The 18,714-nt window shown below is 40.3% G+C and overlaps 2 protein-coding genes across 2 annotated transcripts; both read left to right on the plus strand.

Moving 5' to 3' along the window:
- Positions 1–1,232: 1,232 nt before the first annotated feature.
- On the plus strand, positions 1,233–9,841 carry LOC128317830 (E3 ubiquitin/ISG15 ligase TRIM25-like). Its single transcript, XM_053231663.1, has 6 exons — positions 1,233–2,165; positions 3,817–3,912; positions 4,043–4,276; positions 4,885–5,056; positions 5,291–5,350; positions 7,750–9,841. Exons 1-6 carry the CDS (start codon positions 1,566–1,568, stop codon positions 8,280–8,282), a joined length of 1,695 nt encoding a protein of 564 aa, XP_053087638.1. The 5' UTR covers positions 1,233–1,565; the 3' UTR covers positions 8,283–9,841.
- A 3,342-nt stretch (positions 9,842–13,183) lies between these two features.
- Positions 13,184–15,164, plus strand: LOC128317839 (E3 ubiquitin/ISG15 ligase TRIM25-like). Its single transcript, XM_053231673.1, has 2 exons — positions 13,184–13,873; positions 14,162–15,164. The coding sequence occupies exons 1-2, from the start codon at positions 13,184–13,186 to the stop codon at positions 14,249–14,251; spliced, it is 780 nt and encodes a 259-aa protein (XP_053087648.1). The 3' UTR covers positions 14,252–15,164.
- The last annotated feature ends 3,550 nt before the right edge of the window (positions 15,165–18,714 follow it).

An 18,714-nucleotide genomic window follows, 5' to 3' on the forward strand; every position in this document is an offset into this window, starting at 1 on the left:
ATGGTACAAAGTTGTACATAATTCTGTACAAAATATACAGACGATAAAAGGAAAACAAGTTTTTTTTAACACTGTTATGTGGAAATGAAACTATTTAAGATGTGTTACATAAAATTGGCATTTATCATCTAAACGTTTATCTTTCTAGCTGCAGATTAATTAATATCACTACATTCTCTTCTGCATTTCCTGGATAGTTACTTCCTGAAATAGACAAGAATGAGGAGGGAATGTTTGAATTACCGAAGTTCAGAAGTGTGTGTGTTTTGACAGAGAAACCAAGAGATGGATTGTGTTTGTGTTCAAACCCTTTAGATGAAGAGTGTTGGATTTCTATTTTTTTTCTAAATGCATTTTTTCGCTTGTATTTTTTGAGATTTTAATTAAGTCCTCTGAATCAACCATTTCCAACCTTCATAAAATCCATCTTCATCTCGCAGCTTCAGGGTCCTGGGTTCGATCCTGAGCTTGCTTTACTGTCTGTGAGGAGTTTCATATGTTCTTCCTGTCCAAAAACATGCAGGTAGGCAGATTGGCTATGCTAGATTGCCCCTAGGTGTGAATGTGTGAGTGAATGTGTGTGAATGGTGCCCTGAGACTGATTAGTGTCCCATCCAGGGTCAGTTCTCCCACCTTGTGCCCAGTGCTGCTGGGATAGACTCCAGATCCACCGTGACCCTGATCAGGATAAAGCGCATACTGAAAATGAATGAATGAATAAATGGTTAAAAACTGTTTAAGTGAAATGAGTTTTAATAAATAAATTAATAAATAAAAAGAGCAGTTTGTGCACTATGGAGTCTTTCATTTCAAACTTCAAACGTTCAGTGGACATAGCACAGTCACAGAGAGAAAGATTTAAATCTACTGTAAACACATGAGCAGTGCCTGTGAGTGACAATAACAAATCTCTGAGGAAAAAACACACTGGTGTAAGCGAGCAGTGGCAGCAGCAGCAGAGAAAGATAATGTAGTTGACACGTCAGGATGTTCACAGGTGAGAAGTCAAGTAAAAGCAATGTTAGGGTTTAGTTTCATACCTGTGTGTTCTCACATATAAAGAACTGAGTTAAGTTTGATCTCTGTGAGAATTAGCGTATATGTTGAAGTGTGTCTGGAGGGTGGTGGGGTGTCAATGCAGGGAGTGTGAGTTAATTCCTGACAGCTGCATCCTCCTCACTTTAAAAATGGCTTCAACATTCTTCCGGAATGAATATAATTTTGAAGATGTCACTAGGAATAAGTTGTTAAATTCTAACAACTGTAATTTATCAACAAGGCTGAAAGTTTTGCTCGAGGTGTCAGTAGGCAAAAAAGACCAGAAAATTAAGACCCATTCTGTGTGTGTTTCATGAAATGAATCCTAGTAAGTGTAGCTACATGGGTTATATTTATGCACTGAAGGGAGATGAAATGGTTAACAGAGGAGTATTCATAATCTCTCTGCATTTGTGCTCCTCCTCTCTCTCTCATACACTCAGAGAACCAGGAAGTAACTCCTCATTTCAGAGAAAACAAAACTGATCTCTGTGTGTGTGTGTGTGTGTGTGTGTGAGTGCAGGAAAATGGCAGAAGCCAGTATTTCAGCAGATCAATTTTCAGTGGACCAGTTCAGCTGTCCAGTCTGTCTGGATCTCCTGAAGGATCCGGTGGCTATCCCCTGTGGTCACAGTTTCTGTAAGTTGTGTATTAATGGCTGCTGGGATCAGGAGGATCAGAAGGGCGTCTACAGCTGTCCTCAGTGCAGACACACTTTCACTCCGAGGCCTGTTCTACGCAGAAACAACATGCTGGCTGAAGTGGTGGAGAAACTGAAGAAGACTGAACTTCAAGCTGCTTCTCCTGCTCACTGTTACGCTGGACCTGGAGACGTGGAGTGTGATTTCTGCACAGGGAGAAAATACAAAGCCGTCAAGTCCTGTCTGATGTGTCTGGCTTCTCTTTGTGAAATTCATCTGAAACCTCACCTAGAACTTCCTGCTTTGAAAAAACACACATTAATTGAAGCCTCAGCAAAACTACAAGAGAAGATCTGCTCTCAACATAACAAGCTGATTGAGATCTACTGTCGTACTGATCAAACCTGCATCTGTTATTTGTGTACGATGGATAATCACAAAGGACACGACACCGTCACAGCCACAGCAGAAAGAGCTGAGAAACAGGTGAGAAATCTTTCCAAAATCAAATCATCTTAATTATATTTTCCCATCTAGAAACAGGTGCGTTAGTTAGTTATATGATTTAAACTTTAATTTCATTTTGTGAATCAATCGGAAGGATTCTGTAAAGGCCTATTAAAACTGTATGTGTTCTGGTTAACAGAGTGTTAAATTTATCCTCAGTGATAATCGTAATGCGGTCAGATCAGTTAGTGAACATTTCAACCAACACCATACTGTAAAATGGTGAAGCAGGTGAACATACACACATAGAGACAGAGAGAAAGAGAGAGAGAGAATTGAGATAAAGCAAATACTAACCGAAGCTGTTATAATATGCTCCACTCTTCTGGGAAGGCTTTCCACTAGATGTTGGAGCGTGGCTGTGGGGATTTGTGTTCATTCAGATACAAGAGCATTAGTGAGATCAGGCACTGATGTTGGTGAGGAGGTCTGGGGTTCAGTCGGTGTTCCAGTTCATCCCAAAGGTGTTCAGTGGGGTCGAGGTCAGGGTTCTGTGGAGGACACTCGAGTTCTTCCACTCCAACCTTCACACACCATGTCTTCATGGAGCTCGCTTTGTGCACAGGAACATTGTCATGCTGGAACAGGTTTGGGCCTCTTAGTTCCAGTGAAGGGAAATTGTAATGCTACAGCATACAAAGACATTCTATGCAACTGTGTGCTTCCAACTTTGTGGCAACAGAAGGCTTCCTTAAAGCCCTTTAAGGAAATAAAATACAAAATAAAGCAAAAATAAAATACAAAATTTTAGTTACTTCATACAAGTTGTGAGCATGACTGTGGACTGAGACGGGCTAAAACCAGTTCTTAAACACGTCCTAAACATGAGACTAATACAGATTATTGAGGAAACTGAGGACTGGAGCTGAACTTGATCTTGAACTCCTTTGGACTTCAGACTCTTTCTGGGAGGATTCCAAGATGTCACACCTTCATCCAGCCTTTTTACAACTTACAGAGCATTCCTTTACTCTTTTACTCTTTCACCTCCCATCCATGCCCAAGAACACACAGCCCTGCCTTCAAGAATCTACGGTGGGCAGGAGAGTTCATCCACATCTAGGGTTCAGCCATTAGATAGCTATATAACCTTACATCTGCTAGCTAACTGGATTCAGAGTAAAGAGAATCCTTCAGTTCCAGCCATCAAATTAAAACCCCATGCAATGAAATCTACAGAACATTTACAGTCAAAACACAACTGCAAGAATAACTGTATAACAATGTCTATATCATTTTATGGACTTCATTAGCACCACTCAGAGTGTTAAGCTCCTTTGTGACATATTGTTAAAAGCACTATACAAATAAATTTTAATGACCGTTCAATTGTATTTTTATGTTTGTCCACTTTATTTTGCCACTCACCATAAGCAGCGTGGCAGTGATTTCTAGCTAGAACACTAAAAGATGCGGTACCCATGTAGAAATTGTACAACACTGAGCTACCAGTTGAAAGGATATTGTGATGTAGGAGCTAATAAACTAACAGCTCAGTGTAGAAACACACACAGTACACAACATAACATTCACAGCTCTGAGAAACATTAATGTACTTTTAACTAACATTAATATGTAACCAATTAGCTCATACTTTATTAACAGCTGGATGTAACTGATGTGTCTTCAGAGTGAGTTAAAGCAGGAGCAGATGAAATCCCAGCAGAGAATCCAGGAGAAGCAGAAGAAGGTGCAGGAGCTGAAACAGGCTGTGAACACTATAAAGGTGAGCAGTGAGCAGAGACAGAGCTGCTCCTAGAAACACACACAACATGGACACCGAGTCATTTAGAGTCCCAGTAAGAGAGGGGATGATAGATGAGCTTTAAATCTTGTGTCTCTGTGTCTCCTAACAGCTCAGTGCACAGACAGCAGTGGAGGACAGTGAGAGGATCTTTACTGAGCTGATCAGCTCCATGGAGAAAAAGCGCTCGGAGGTGACGGAGCTGATCAGAGCTCAGGAGAAGACTGAACTGAGTCGAGCTGAACGACTCCTGGAGCAAGTGGAGCAGGAGATTGCTGATCTTCAGAGGAGAGTCACTGAGCTGGAGCAGCTTTCACACACACACGATCACATCCATTTCCTCCAGGTAACACTCACTGTCAGATCTACAGAGCCAGCTGTTCCTCACACACTCTCTAAAACACCTCTCATTAAAGCAACAATAAATGTCTCTGTCTGACATCACAAGTGTGTCTGGTGTTATCCTGAGATCAGGTGACTTCACAGTTTATTACTGTTTGTTATTGTTTAGTGCTGTTTAGCTTCTCTTTAACTCGACTTCAGTTCTTAGTTAAGTTCAGTAATATTAGTTTGTGGATTTGAGTTTGAGTAGCCATGACTTCATTTGTCTGGTGTGTTTATCGTGACAGTTGAGCAATGAAGGATCACAGTAGCCACCAACACTGACTAATGTATCTACTGTTTTCCTAAATCTATGGCTACAACATTAAAAACTGATGGCTTAAAAGAAGGGTTCATAATGATTATATGATGTATTTGTGTAATGCATGCTGGGTAATGTAGTGAACACTGATGGATGTAAATATGACCTCTTTAAAAAATTATGAATTCTGCTAAAGCACTGAAACTGACAGATGAAACACTGCACTACAAAATCCTTATTCTTTTATATAAATTTAACTGCAAGAAAATTTGTTTACACATGCTGTTTTAAATTTAATTTGCTGTCTGTAGGCTTTAGCTTCTGGACGTCGGTCTCCCTCACTTAAAAGACCAGATTTTCACACATCCAGCATCACTGTCCATCAACATCTCTCATTTGATGGAGTGAGGAATTCTCTCTCAGATCTGAAGAAGAGACTCGAGGAATTCTGTGAAGAGGAAATTAACAAAATCCCTCCACATGGTAAGAGGAGCTGTTCCTGCTGGAGAAACACAATGATGGACGTCTTTACTCGCTCTGTGAAGTGTTATTTCTTAGCAATGCTCCTGCTTTCTTTTTGCAGACAGTTTACTCACCTGATACTTTTAACTAAAATACTAATTTAAAATGAATAAACTGACTGTATCACTTTAAACTGTTTCCATCTTTTACACAACCTGATGATGCTTTTTGTCATTTCCATTTTTCTCTCCACAGCTGCAGCAGTTCAGATCATTTCAATACCAGAGCCACAGAGCAGAGAAGATTTTCTGAAATGTACGTCTAAAACACACACACGCACACACAAGCGCGCACCTACACACAACGTGCATGCACACACACACAGTAGTCACTTGTAGGACCTGTTTCCAGTATTTAGTACATGTGAGGTCCACCCTCACACACACCAGCTGTCTTCATTCCTTGTGGGGACCAAATGCACTTTAAGTAATAAGAAATATTTTTTTCCCCTTTGATGCTAAAAAAATTATTAATCCAGAATGATGTTTCCAGAAAGACAATCCAGAAAGACAACTTTTATTGGTTGACTGAATAGCAAATGTAACAGCAGGTATGCATATAAAAGCAGAAACAGACATCATTTTAATCTACAAACACAATTCTTTCCTTAGAAACAGGCATGTTAAACAGATGTTTTGTATTTTATTTAAATTCTAAGCAGATCCAGGTCAAGAGCTTCAGTTAATATCCACATCAAACATCAGCATGAAGAAAAAGTGTGATCTCTGTGACTTTAACCGTGGCATGGTTGTTGGTTCCAGATGGGCTGGTTTGAGTATTTCAGAAACTGCTGATCTCCTGGTATTTTCACACACTACAGTCTCTGGAGTTTACACATAATGGTGTGAAAAACAAAAAACACTGAGTTTTTCCTGATTCTGATGTTTGATGTGAACATTAACTGAAGCTCTTGATCTGGATCTGCATGATTTTATACACTGGTTGATTGAATAACTGCATAAATGAGCAGCTGTACAGGTGTTCCTATTAAAGTGGACAGTAAGAGTAAAGAACCTCTAGCACACTAGTCATTACACGTGTAAATTAATGGAAGGATTTAAAAAAAAAAAGACTTCGTGCCCCATGTTGCAAAGATGCAAAGGGTGCATTTAGCTTCAAACACACATGCTCTGTCAGTGGTACATACAGTACTGTGCAAAGGTCTTAGGCACCCTATTATTTTAGTACAAACTTTGTTATAGATGTTTATTTTCTGAATTCTACATTATTGATTCAGTACAAAAACATTTTAAATTTCCAAACATTAGTTTTCCAGCACAAAATGAAATGTTACAGAGAAATGTTTGTATGTCAGTAAAGAAAGCAGCAGATTCCATAAGAGACACTTTTCAGATAAAAACATAATGAAGGCTGCTGGGTTTCGCTGCAGAAATAAGAAGCGAGTCGACAGTCAAAGTCTCCAGAAGAACTGTGGCTGCTTCTGCAAGATGCTCAGTAACACTTCCAGCTCATTTCCTTATAAAACTGCACACACTGCACCTCAGATAGTGTTTTTTTTTTTTAAAGCAAAGTGTCATCAGACCAAATATTGACTTTGTGTCATTTATACTGCTTTTTATGGTATTTTTTAAATGTATAAACATTTAATTTCATTATTTTTGAAGGCATCTTTGCTCTGCAGCATTTCATTGCATGTGCCTAAGACTTTTGCACAGAACTGTAAGTGTGTGTGTGTGTGTGTGTGTGTATATATATATATATATAATAATAATAATAATAATAATACATTTTATTTATAAAGCACTTTACATTTTAAAGAAAATCTCAAAGTGCTACAAAAAAACAGCAATTAAAACCAGCTGCCAACTGAGATTAGCACAGAAATTTAAACTATATTAAAACACTTTTTATAAAGGTACGTTTTTAAACCCCTTTTAAAACCATCAGTCATTTGTGGAGCCCTCAGATGTATATATATTTACACATTATGTGTGCCAGAACACTACTATCTACTACTATCATCTGCAATACTTGTTGTGTTTAATAAAATTAGGCTTAACAGCTGGGTTAATTACAGATAAAAAAAAACACTCTGAAAGGACTTGTCCTAAATTATAATAATAATAATAATAATAATAATAATAATAATAATAATAATAATAATAATAAATGAAACAGTACTTTTCAGACATGATGGTCATGGTGTAAGGTGTGTCTAGCTGAGTGTTAGGATTACTAGGAGAACACTTTGATAACCTGACTGTGCATTTCCTCTCATTAGGAGGACAGTATTAGTGCACCACAGTTATCCAGCGAGCTGCTACACTAACTTCTCAAACTTTCTGCACACGTTTCCATAATATCATTTCTTTTTAATTCTCTTTTTTAACCAGAAACAAATAACAAAGCTGCAAAAAATAACATGCTTACCGTGTATGTCGCATTCGTCTTCTGTTAAACTCACACTGGCTCTTTCTAAAATGTAAATTAGTAATGGCGGAGGTGACCTCCTCATGGGAAATGTAGTCCATTTGCCCTTCCGGGTACGCTTCTTTGTATTGATAAAAGGACGGCGAAAAACTACAAAACTCTGGTTAAATGTTAAAAGCTAATTATTGTATTGGCTATATGCTTAGTGCTTACACTTTTAATAAAACATGCCACGTTCAGTTTGTTTTTCTCTTTTATTTCAGATTTCTGTTATCTGACTCTGGATCCCAACACAGTACATCGTAAACTCATTCTGTCTGAGAAGAACAGAGCGGTGAGATACAGTGAGAGAGAGCAGCAGTACTCTGATCATCCAGAGAGATTTGCCTCCTACTGTCAGGTGTTGTGTAAGGAGAGTGTGTGTGGACGCTGTTACTGGGAGGTGGACTGGAGCAGTGATGGTGGTGTGTTCATTTCAGTCTCATATAAAGACATCAGCAGAAAAGGACGGGGTAATGAGTGTGTGTTTGGATACAACAATCAGTCCTGGAGTCTGCGGTGTTCTTCTTCTTCTTCTCTCTGTTTCTGTCACAACAACATTGAGACTGATCTCAGAGTTCCATCATCCTCCAGAATAGGAGTGTATGTGGATCACAGTGCAGGAACTCTGTCCTACTACAGCGTCTCTGACACGATGAAGCTCCTCCACAGAGTCCACACCACATTCACTCAGCCTCTGTACGCTGGATTTGGGTTCTACTCATTTTCTGCTGTGAAATTGTGTGATCCAAAATAAAGTGTGTAGTGTTTTATGTAAAATTTCTGCACATTGTCACATTGTTGCTCAGTCATCTGTCTCACTAGCACACAATCCATCTGCACAAAAACACAGTCACTCCTGTGTGTTTATTGGGACTGATGATTTCAATGGTGTCTTTTACCATTGTGGTTCTTATTTATGTATGTAACCTTGGGTACATTTGGATTACTAAAGATATTACTGATTAACATTATATTTGATTAATATCCATGTACATGTTTTAATAGGACACATACAAGGTTTGCGTTTGTATGTAACTGCACTTTAAGAGCGAGAACCTTTTATATTGTTTGTATGCAAATATGGTTAAGAAAGCAATCCCTATCTGATTGGCTGTAAAAGTTATAGTCCCGCCTCCCTACTGGAAGAAGGATTCTTATTGGATGGTTGATTTATCATTCAGGGGGAGAACAGGTGAAGCAGCAGACTCTTTAGCAAAGTTGTTATTTTGTTTGTATGCTGGGAGTTTTCAGCAGTGTGACGACCCATGCGTTATGTGCGTCCTCCGTGGGTTGAATTGTGCAATGGCTCCGCCTTCCAACTGATTGTTCCTGGATGGGATCATTGAGGACACCTGCTGTTGGTTTCCTGCCCTACCTTTTAAAAAGCAGTATGGCAATTGGCCAGGAGCGAGCTGCACTATGGACTTGGTTTCATTTGGGTTTCGTTTAATCTTGTTTACTTTATACATCCAACACTGCTATGGTCCATTACACTTTCATGCATACACCTAACTTTACACTACTGATTCCTGACTAGTTCATGTTACGTTGTTTCTTTTTTGTATAGTTTTCTTCTGTTAATAAATTTTGTACATTATTTGCACTTTCTTGTGTGTCCCCGTTTTTGTTACGTCCTTCTTGAGCCATGGGGGCGTAACAAGTGGGGGCTCGTCCTCTTCAGAATTTGTTCGATAGTGTAAGAATGATTGAAATATTTGAAAAATTCATTCGTTTCGTTGTGTTTCGTTTTGGATTTCATTCATTCGTTTGAACACAGTTCGTTTGTTCGTGACGTTTTGAGGGAAATCCTGTTTGAATAGTTTGACGTCACGTTGCAATTTAGTCATGTGTTGGGGGACACCTGAAAGTGATTAGTGCAGTTGGTTGCCGTGTGAAGTCGCAGATGGGTAAGTAACTCTTGTGCAAATTTTTTGTTTTACTTGGAGTTTTTCCCGGTTAGATTTAGCGACTTGGTTCCTTTGAGACATGTCGTTTTGTTGTTTTTGTAGTGTTGTGGTGAAAGCGGGTAGTAGCGGTTGTCTCGGGAGCACTTCCATGGTGTTGTGAATTGGTGCTGGTTTAATCGGTTGCAGTTTCACCCATTGGGTTCATGCGCTTAATTTCCCCCCGCCGGTAACTGCATGAAGATCAGGTTCTACTAAGTTAGATAGACTGTTTGTTTGAAAAAGGTAGATAGGGGGAAAATTCCAAGTGTTTGTTTGCACAATTAGTTGCTTGTGGTCTGTGAAGTGTTTATGACTGATGTTGAAAAATTTGTTAAATCGCCTTCACATGTATTGTTGAATAAATGCACAAAAGAGCAAATTTTGAAAATTGCGGAGTTTTATAAAATTAAAATTAGTGATAAGAGACTCAAAGAAAGTACTATTAAAATTTAATATAAAAAATAAGTTGATGGAAAAAGAGGTTTTATCAACTGAAATGGAGCAAGTTCAAGACGTGCAGGCACAAAGCTTATCTGCTTCACAGTCTGTTTTAACTTTTGACCAACAAAAAGAGTTACTGTTACTGCAGATAGATTATGAGAAAATGAAACAACGATCTGAACAAGGTAAGCTTGAGTTAGAGAAGGGGAAAATGGAGCTGGAGTGTTTAAAACTCAAACTAGTACAAGAGAGTAAGAGGAAAACCGATAGTTCAGTGGAATCAGGTGCTTTTGGAAGTTTTCCACTTCATCAAAATTTGAAACTTGTTCCTAAATTTAATGAACAAGATCCAGATGTCTTTTTTACTCTTTTTGAACGTGATGCTGAAATTCAAGGTTGGTCTAAAGCAAACTGTGTGTTGTTGCTGCAGTGTGTTTTAGTTGGTAAGGCGCAGTTAGCTTTTTCTGCTTTAACTACTGATGAGTGCCAAGATTATGATACTGTTAAATCGGCGGTATTGAAAGTATATGAGTGCGTGCCTGAAACGTATCGACAACGATTTAGGTCATGCAAGATGACTCCAGGCCAGACCCATTTGGAGTTTGTGTGAGATTTAAGACGACATGTTACAAGTTGGTGTGCATCCATTGATATTGAAACGTTTGAAGATTTGCTTGTGTTGATTATAATTGAACAGTTTAAAACCTCTGTTTCTGAGCAAATTGCGACATATGTTAATGAACATAAAGTTCAGTCTCCTGAGGAAGCTGTCATTAGCTGATGACTTTGTCCTTACTCATAGGAGTACTGCTACTGTTTGGCAAACGCGCAAGGGAGCGAGCGTAGCTCGTTTTACAAATACCACTCTACAATCTGGTCGCATTTCTTCAAGCAAATTTGATCCGTCGAAAACGTGTAACTATTGTCGTGAAAAAGGACACTGGAAAGCGGATTGTTTGGTACTTAAAAGTAAAAATAAACGTGCTGAGACAAATAAATTTAAACCGGCTGCAATGGCCAATTCTGTTCATTTAGGTGGTACTGAGACTGAGATTAAACTTTCTAATGATTGTTTGTCTAGTTATGCTCCTTTCGTTATGGAAGGTCGAGTGTCATTAGTGGATGGAATTGTGGAAGTTCCAATTAAATTTTTGCGTGACACTGGAGCTGTGGATTCGTTCATTTTAGAATCCATTTTGCCATTTTCCTCGAATCTTACATTGAGGAGAGCATGTTAGTTCGGGGAATGGGATTGAATACACTATCAGTTCCTTTACATAAAGTGAAGCTTACCTCCGATTTAGTGACTGGTGAGGTAGTGGTAGGACTGTGTCTTGTTTTACCAGTTGAAGGTGTTCACCTTATTTTAGGTAACAAATTTGCAGGAGACCAGGTTTGGCCTAATGTACCTTCATCGCCTATCGTTTTGTCTGAGGAGCAGATTATTCAGGAAGTTGCAAAGGGGGACCCTGTGGCTGTTGCAACTCGGGCTATGACTAAAAATGCTGAGTATGCCCTGACAGATGAAACCAAAAGAGTGTCAAAGGCAGTTGTTTCTCTTTCTATACCTGACTTGTCTGATCTGTCTTTTCCTTTCTCCACAGATGAATTGAGTAAAGAACAACTTTCAGATTCTTCATTGGCTGCATTGTTTACTCTTGCTCTTTCAGACGGTGAGGTACCCGATGTTGCTGGAGGTTACTTCGTTCAGGATGGACTCTTGCTGAGGAAGTGGAGTCCTCATGGCGAGGATTTCGTTGGTGATCCTATTGTTCAACTGGTTGTCCCCACAAAGTTTTGTTCTGTTGTTTTGGAAGTTGCTAATGAAAAATCTGGTCACCCTGGGGTTAGGAAAACCTATGATCGGGTTCTGATTGAAGCATGTTAAAAAGTGTCATATTTGTCAAGTTACTAGTAAGTCAAATCAGAACTTGAAACCAGTTCTATTAAATCCAATCCCAGCAAACGTCCATCCTGCTCTCCAATGTCTGCTCCCTGGACAATAAATTGGATTATTTCCGACTCGGCTAGACGGGCTAGCCTCGTTTCCTGCTGACAGAAACACAGCTCTGTGCGGTAAGGCTTGCGGCGGTGGCTTGTGTGTTTACTTCAACACGGAATGGTGCAAGAACTCGGTGCTAGTTTCTAGTTACTGCTCATCTCTGTGACTGTTAGATGCAGACCATTTTATTTACCATGGGAATTCACCACTGTCCTCATAATCGGTGCATACGTGAACCATGAACTGTGAACTGTATGGGGCTATTAGCGAGCTGCAGAATTCAAACCCTGACGGACTGTTTATTGTTGCCGGAGATTTCAACCACTCAAATCTCAAGTCAGTGCTCCCTAAATTCCATCAGCATGTGGACTTTGCAAAGAGAGGGAAGAACGTGCTGGACCTTGTTTACACAAACATCACCGGCGCGTACCGGGCAGAGCCCCGCCCCCACCTCGGCTACTTAGACCACATCTCTGTTATGCTAATCCCAGCATACAGACCGCTAGTCAGATGCTCCAAACTGGTTCTGAAGCAGGTGAAAACCTGGCCAGAAGGAGCCATCTCTGCTCTTCAGGACTGTCTCCAAGACCATCACCACACGATCCAACCAGAAGCCATGGATGAGGTGTGTGCGCTACTGAGGACTCGAGACTCCGCCTTCAGAGCAGACGACAAGGTGGCCCTAAGAAAAGTGAGGGCCAAACTGTCCCGGGCCATCAGAGCAGCAAAGCGCACACACGCTCAGAGAATCCACAGCCACTTCAAGGCCAGCAGAGACACGTGGCGCATGTGGGAGGGCATCCAGGCCATCACCAACTACAGGACAACCTCACTTGCCTGTGAAAGTGATGCGTCCCTCCCAGATGCGCTGAACGACTTCTACGCTCAGTTTGAGGCACAGAATGGCGTGATGGTGAAGAAGACCACACCTCCTCCCAATGACCAGGTGCTGTGTCTAACCATGGCCGATGTGAGGAAGACTCTACACAGAGTCAACCCGCGGAAGACAGCTGGACCAGACAACATTCCTGGCAGGGTGCTCAGAGGATGTGCAGACCAGCTGGCAGATGTTTTCACGGACATCTTCAACACCTTCCTGAGCAGCACTGTTGTTCCGACGTGCTTCAAGGCCACCACGATCGTCCCCGTGCCAAAGAAGTCTCCAGTGTCTTGCCTCAACGACTACCATCCCGTTGCACTTACACCCATCATCATGAAGTGCTTTGAGAGGCTCGTCATGAGGCACATCAAGACCCTCATCAACAGATGACGCCATCACCACCACCCTCCATCTGGCCCTCACCCACATTTCCTCATTTCAGAGAAAACAAAACTGATATCTCTCACTCATTGTGTGAGTTCAGGAAAATGGCAGAGGCCAGTATTTCAGTAGATCAGGACCAGTTCAGCTGTCCAGTCTGTCTGGATCTCCTGAAGGATCCGGTGACTCTCCCCTGTGGTCACAGTTTCTGTAAGGTGTGTGTTAATGGCTGCTGGGATCAGGAGGATCAGAAGGGCGTCTACAGCTGTCCTCAGTGCAGAGACACCTTCACTCCAAGGCCTGTCCTATGCAGAAACAACATCCTGGCTGAAGTGGTGGAGAAACTGAAGAAGACTGAACTCCAAGCTGCTCCTGCTCACTGTTACGCTGGACCTGGAGATGTGGAGTGTGATTTCTGCACCGGGAGAAAGCGCAAAGCCATCAAGTCCTGTCTGATGTGTTTGACTTCATTTTGTGAAATTCATCTGAAACCTCACCTAGAACGTCCTGCTTTGAAAAAACACAAATTAACTGAAGCCTCTGCAAAACTACAAGAGAAGATCTGCTCTCAGCATAACAAGCTGATTGAGATCTACTGTCGTACTGATCAAATCTGCATCTGTTATTTGTGTACAATGGATAATCACAAAGGTCACGACACCGTCACAGCCACAGCAGAAAGAGCTGAAAAACAGGTGAGAACTAGAAATCCTTCCAGAATGAATTCTTCCTAGTTTTATTTCTTAGTTGGAATTAATTGCTTTAGTCAGTTACAGGATTTGAACTTTAATTTCAGTTTTGTAAAAGCTTGTTAAAATGTTGTGTTCTGGTTAAGATAGTGTTAAAACTTTTGTCAGTGTTAGTCATAATCTGGTCAGACCAGGAAGGGACAGAGCATGGCACACAAAAGCAGAGAGAGAGAGAATTGAGGTACAGCAAACATGAATAAATCTGTTATAATAAGCTCCACGCTTCTGGGAAAGCTTTCCACTAGATTTTGGAGCGTGGCTGTGGGGATTTGTGTTCATTCAGCTACAAGAGCATTAGTAAGGTCAGGCGCTGATGTTGGGTGAGGAGGTCTGGGGTGCAGTCGGTTTTCCAGTTCATCCCAAAGGTGTTCAGTGGGGTCGAGGTCAGGGCTCTGTGCAGGACACTCGAGTTCTTCCACTCCAACCTTCACACACCATGTCTTCAGAAAGAGGTGAGAATGAGAAAGCTTTACAAAATTAAATCATCTTAATTATATTTTCCCATCTAGAAACAGGTGCTTTAGACAGTTATATGATTTAAAATGTTAATTTCAATTTGTGTATCAATTCAATTCAATAAAATTTTATTTGTATAGCGCTTTTAACAGCTTCACAGAAATAAATGGATTCAAAAATATATTGTAAATATGTGAATTTATCCTAATGAGCAAGCCAGAGGCAACAGGGGCAAGGAAAAACTCCCTGAGACAATATGAGGAAGAAACCTTGAGAGGAACCAGGCTCAAAAGGGACCCCATCCTCATCTGGGTGCAACGGATAGTGCAATTATAAATAAATCCCTTCTATTATTCTGTAGTATATGGACAAATAGTGCAAATGTGCAACCAGTAAATTCATCAGTTTTCGCAAGAAGTCCAGTTGGTTAAAATCTATCCACTCTCCATTGATGGAGTCCTGAGTTTGAAGGTGCTCATGGCAACTGCAGCCCCAAAGCCACCACAGCAATCGCAGTCCCAAGCCATCACAGTACAACTGCCCATATGAGAACCCCAAACCATCTCCCCAGCCCCCAGGTGGAACCATCCCATTCAGAAGGATTCTGTAAAAGCTTATTAAAATTGTATGTGTTCTGGTTAACAGAGTGTTAAATTTATCCTCAGTGATAACTGTAATCTGTATTCAACAAAATCCCTCCACATGGTAAGAGGAGCTGTTCCTGCTGGAGAAACACAATGATGGACATCTTTACTCACTCTGTGAAGTGTTATTTCTTGCTTTTTGCAGACAGTTTACTCACCTGACACTTTTAACTAAAATACTGATTTAAAATGAATAAACTGACTGTATCACTTTAAACTGTTTCCATCTTTTACACAACCTGATGATGCTTTTTGTCTTCATTTCCATTTTTCTCTTCACAGCTGCAGCAGTTCAGATCATTGCACCACCAGAGTCACAGAGCAGGGAAGATTTTCTGAAATGTAGGTCTAAAACACACACACACACACACACACACGCACGCACGCACACACGCACACATGTACACACCTACACCCAACGTGCCTGCACACACACACACACACACAGTGGTTACTTGTAGGACATGTTTCTGGTATTTAGTATATGTGAGGTCCACCCTCACACACCAGCTTTTTTTTTTATTCTTTATGGGGACCAAATGCACTTTAAGTAATAAGATATAATTTTTTTCCCCATTGATGCTAACAAAATTATTAATTCAGAATGATGTTTACCTTCTAAACAACTTTTATTGGCTTACTGAAAGGCAAATGTAACAGCAGGTATGCATATAAAAGCAGAAACGGACATCAATTGTACGAACACGAACGAACACAATTCTTACCTTAGAAACAGGCATGTTAAGCAGATTTTTTGTATTTTACTTAAATTCTAAGCAGATCCAAGTCAAGAGCTTCAGTTAATGTTCACATCAAACATCAGAATGAAGAAAAAAGTGTGATCTCTGTGACTTTAACTGTGGCATGGTTGTTGGTGCCAGATGAGCTGGTGTGAGTATTTCAGAAACTGCTGATCTCCTGGGATTTTCACACACAACAAGAATGGTGTGAAAAACAAAAAACACTGAGTTTTTCCTGATTCTGATGTTTGATGTGAACATTAACTGAAGCTCTTGACCTGTATCTTATACATTGTTATACATACATACATACATACATACATACATACATATATATATATATATATATATATATATATATATATATATATATATATATATATATATATATATATATATATATATATATATATATATATATATATATAATATAAAATTATAGCATTTTATACATTGTGCTGCTGCCACATGATTGGCTGATTGGATAACTGCATAAATGAGCAGGTGTCATGTGAATCGGTGAGCATCACTCTAACTTTGTCACTGCCCCACTACACTGATCTCACTGCATTAGATATGGCTGCTGTCAGACTCAGCTGTCTTTACTAAATGCAGAGAGAGCATGCAGGAAAGAGCAACAATACGTCATGTGGTGTTATTGGTGTCATTACTGTTCTCATGCACCAACCCTGGGTACATCTGGGTTACTAAAGATATTACTAATTGACAACAGCTTTGATTAGTATCTATGTACATGTTTTTAATAGCACGCATATGAACGTTCCGTTTATATGGAACTGTCCCTTTAAGAATGAGAACCTCTTTTTATAATGATTGTATGCAAAATATGGGTGAGCAAAGCAATTCCTATCTGATTGGCTGTAAAAGTTATTGTCCCGCCTCCCTACTGGAAGGAGGATTCTTATTAGATGGTTGATTTATCATTCAGGGGAGAACAGGTGAAGCAGCGAACTCTTTCGTAAAGTTATTTTGTTTGTATGCTGAGTGTTTTCAGCAGGAATGAGTGTTTTTTAATCGATTTAGTTGTTTATTTTGAGTATTTTCAGTGAGTTTGTGAGATTTAGTGTCACGCGAGACGGCACTTGCCGTGTTTGTTTATGTTGGAACGGAAAGTCCGTTATTCCGGTTAACGGCAGATGAAGTAGAGAGAGAGAGAGAGAGAGAGAGAGAGAGGGAGAGAGAGAGAGACGGGAGCGAGCAGGTGTGATTCGGAGGAGGACATGGTTGGAGGACAGATCCCAGATAGCGCTAGCAACGTCTCAGGCCTGCAACGGTGGGGTGTGTGAGTGTGTCTGTGTGAGCTCACAAGTCATTGATTTATTGACAGGCCATGGCTACAAAAGACACAAGAAACTTGCTAAAATGAATGTAGGGTTACTTGCATGTATGATATTGAGGTTGATTAACCAAGTGTATGTATTGCACAGATATAACTGGTTCTGTGTGTGTGTTTGTGTATGTGTGACATACATTTCAAAAAATCTTGCCTGCTCTTTGGCTCTGAGGTTGACATCATCTGAACTGCAGAATCTGTGGAGACAACAGAATAAATTAATGAAACAAAACAAATTTAAGAAAAAACCCACATCAAACATTTTTGTCAGCACGTCTTTACTGACCATGTGGAGAGGTTTTCAGTTCCTCAGTGCAGAATTCCTCCAGTCTGTTTCTGTTGTCAGACAGCGGAACGAGTCTGAAATAGGGAGTGAAACGCGGCTCATTAAGACTACATGTTAACCAGCAGTCACTTCCAAGCCATTTCCAAGCTGCTGCTCTGCGCTGCTAAAATCCTGATTTTATAACCGCCACGTCGTCTGACAAATTCACCACACACACAAGTTAAAGACATCGGCTGTGCTGTGATTTCGGCTATATTTACATGGAAAATGATCACTCAGAGAGAAAGTTACAAGCCACAGAATGCGACTTTAAAAAGAAACCAAACTTCCCCCTACTGCCCACTTCCGCCCTCTGCTGGTGAAAATACTGTTCACACCATTCTCACCAGTAAACTAACACCAGTCAGTTACATTTTAAACCTTCTGGTGTTCAACTAGTCACGTGTTTATTGTTTATTTCCTTAAATCTTGGATGTTAAGACTCTCTTACTGGATTATAGAGCGATTAGTGCATTTGCAGCTTTATACAGCTGTACTGGTATATCTCAGAAAGCCTGACAGACTCCGTTCCAAATCAGGTTTGAAATGAATCAAGTGCTGACTCTTTACTACACACTGAAAGGCTGATCAAATTAAACTTAGGACCAAGCCTTGGGCATGGTGGTTTAGTGATTAGTATGTTTGCCTCCAGTCCTGGGGTTGGGAGTTTGATTCCTGCCTTCTGTGTGTGTAGAGTTTGCATGTTCTCCCAGTGCTTTGGGTACTCCGGTTTCCTCCCCCAGTCCAAAGACATGCATTATAGGCTGACTGGCATCTCTAAATTGTCTGCAGTGACTGAATGGGTGTATGAGAGTGTGTTGGTTTGTGCCCTGTGTTGGGTTGGCCAAGGTGTCTCCTGGGAGGGGAGAGTGTCTCCGAATCTCCTGGTATAGGCTCCAGGCTCCCTGCAACCCCGGATATGGTGCTGGCACATAGAACCTCATAAAACCAAGTTCATCTATAAGTTAGAAATGTAGTTTCCATGTTTTTTGGTGTTGGTGCCAGAATCCTTTTTGTGGATGACATTGATAAACATGTCTTTGCCAACCATATGGTACAAAGTTGTACATAATTCTGTACAAAATATACAGACGATAAAAGGAAAATTCAATTCAATTCATTATTTGTATAGCGCTTCTTTTTTTTTACAAAGGTCATTGTCTCAAAGCAGCTTTACACAAACAAAAGTAAAACAGTACACACTCTCTAACGTTTTTTTAACACTGTTATGTGGAAATGAAACTATTTAAGATGTGTTACATAAAAGC

The sequence above is a fragment of the Pangasianodon hypophthalmus genome, chromosome 30 (assembly GCF_027358585.1).
Source record: "Pangasianodon hypophthalmus isolate fPanHyp1 chromosome 30, fPanHyp1.pri, whole genome shotgun sequence".
NCBI classification, from domain to species: domain Eukaryota; kingdom Metazoa; phylum Chordata; class Actinopteri; order Siluriformes; family Pangasiidae; genus Pangasianodon; species Pangasianodon hypophthalmus.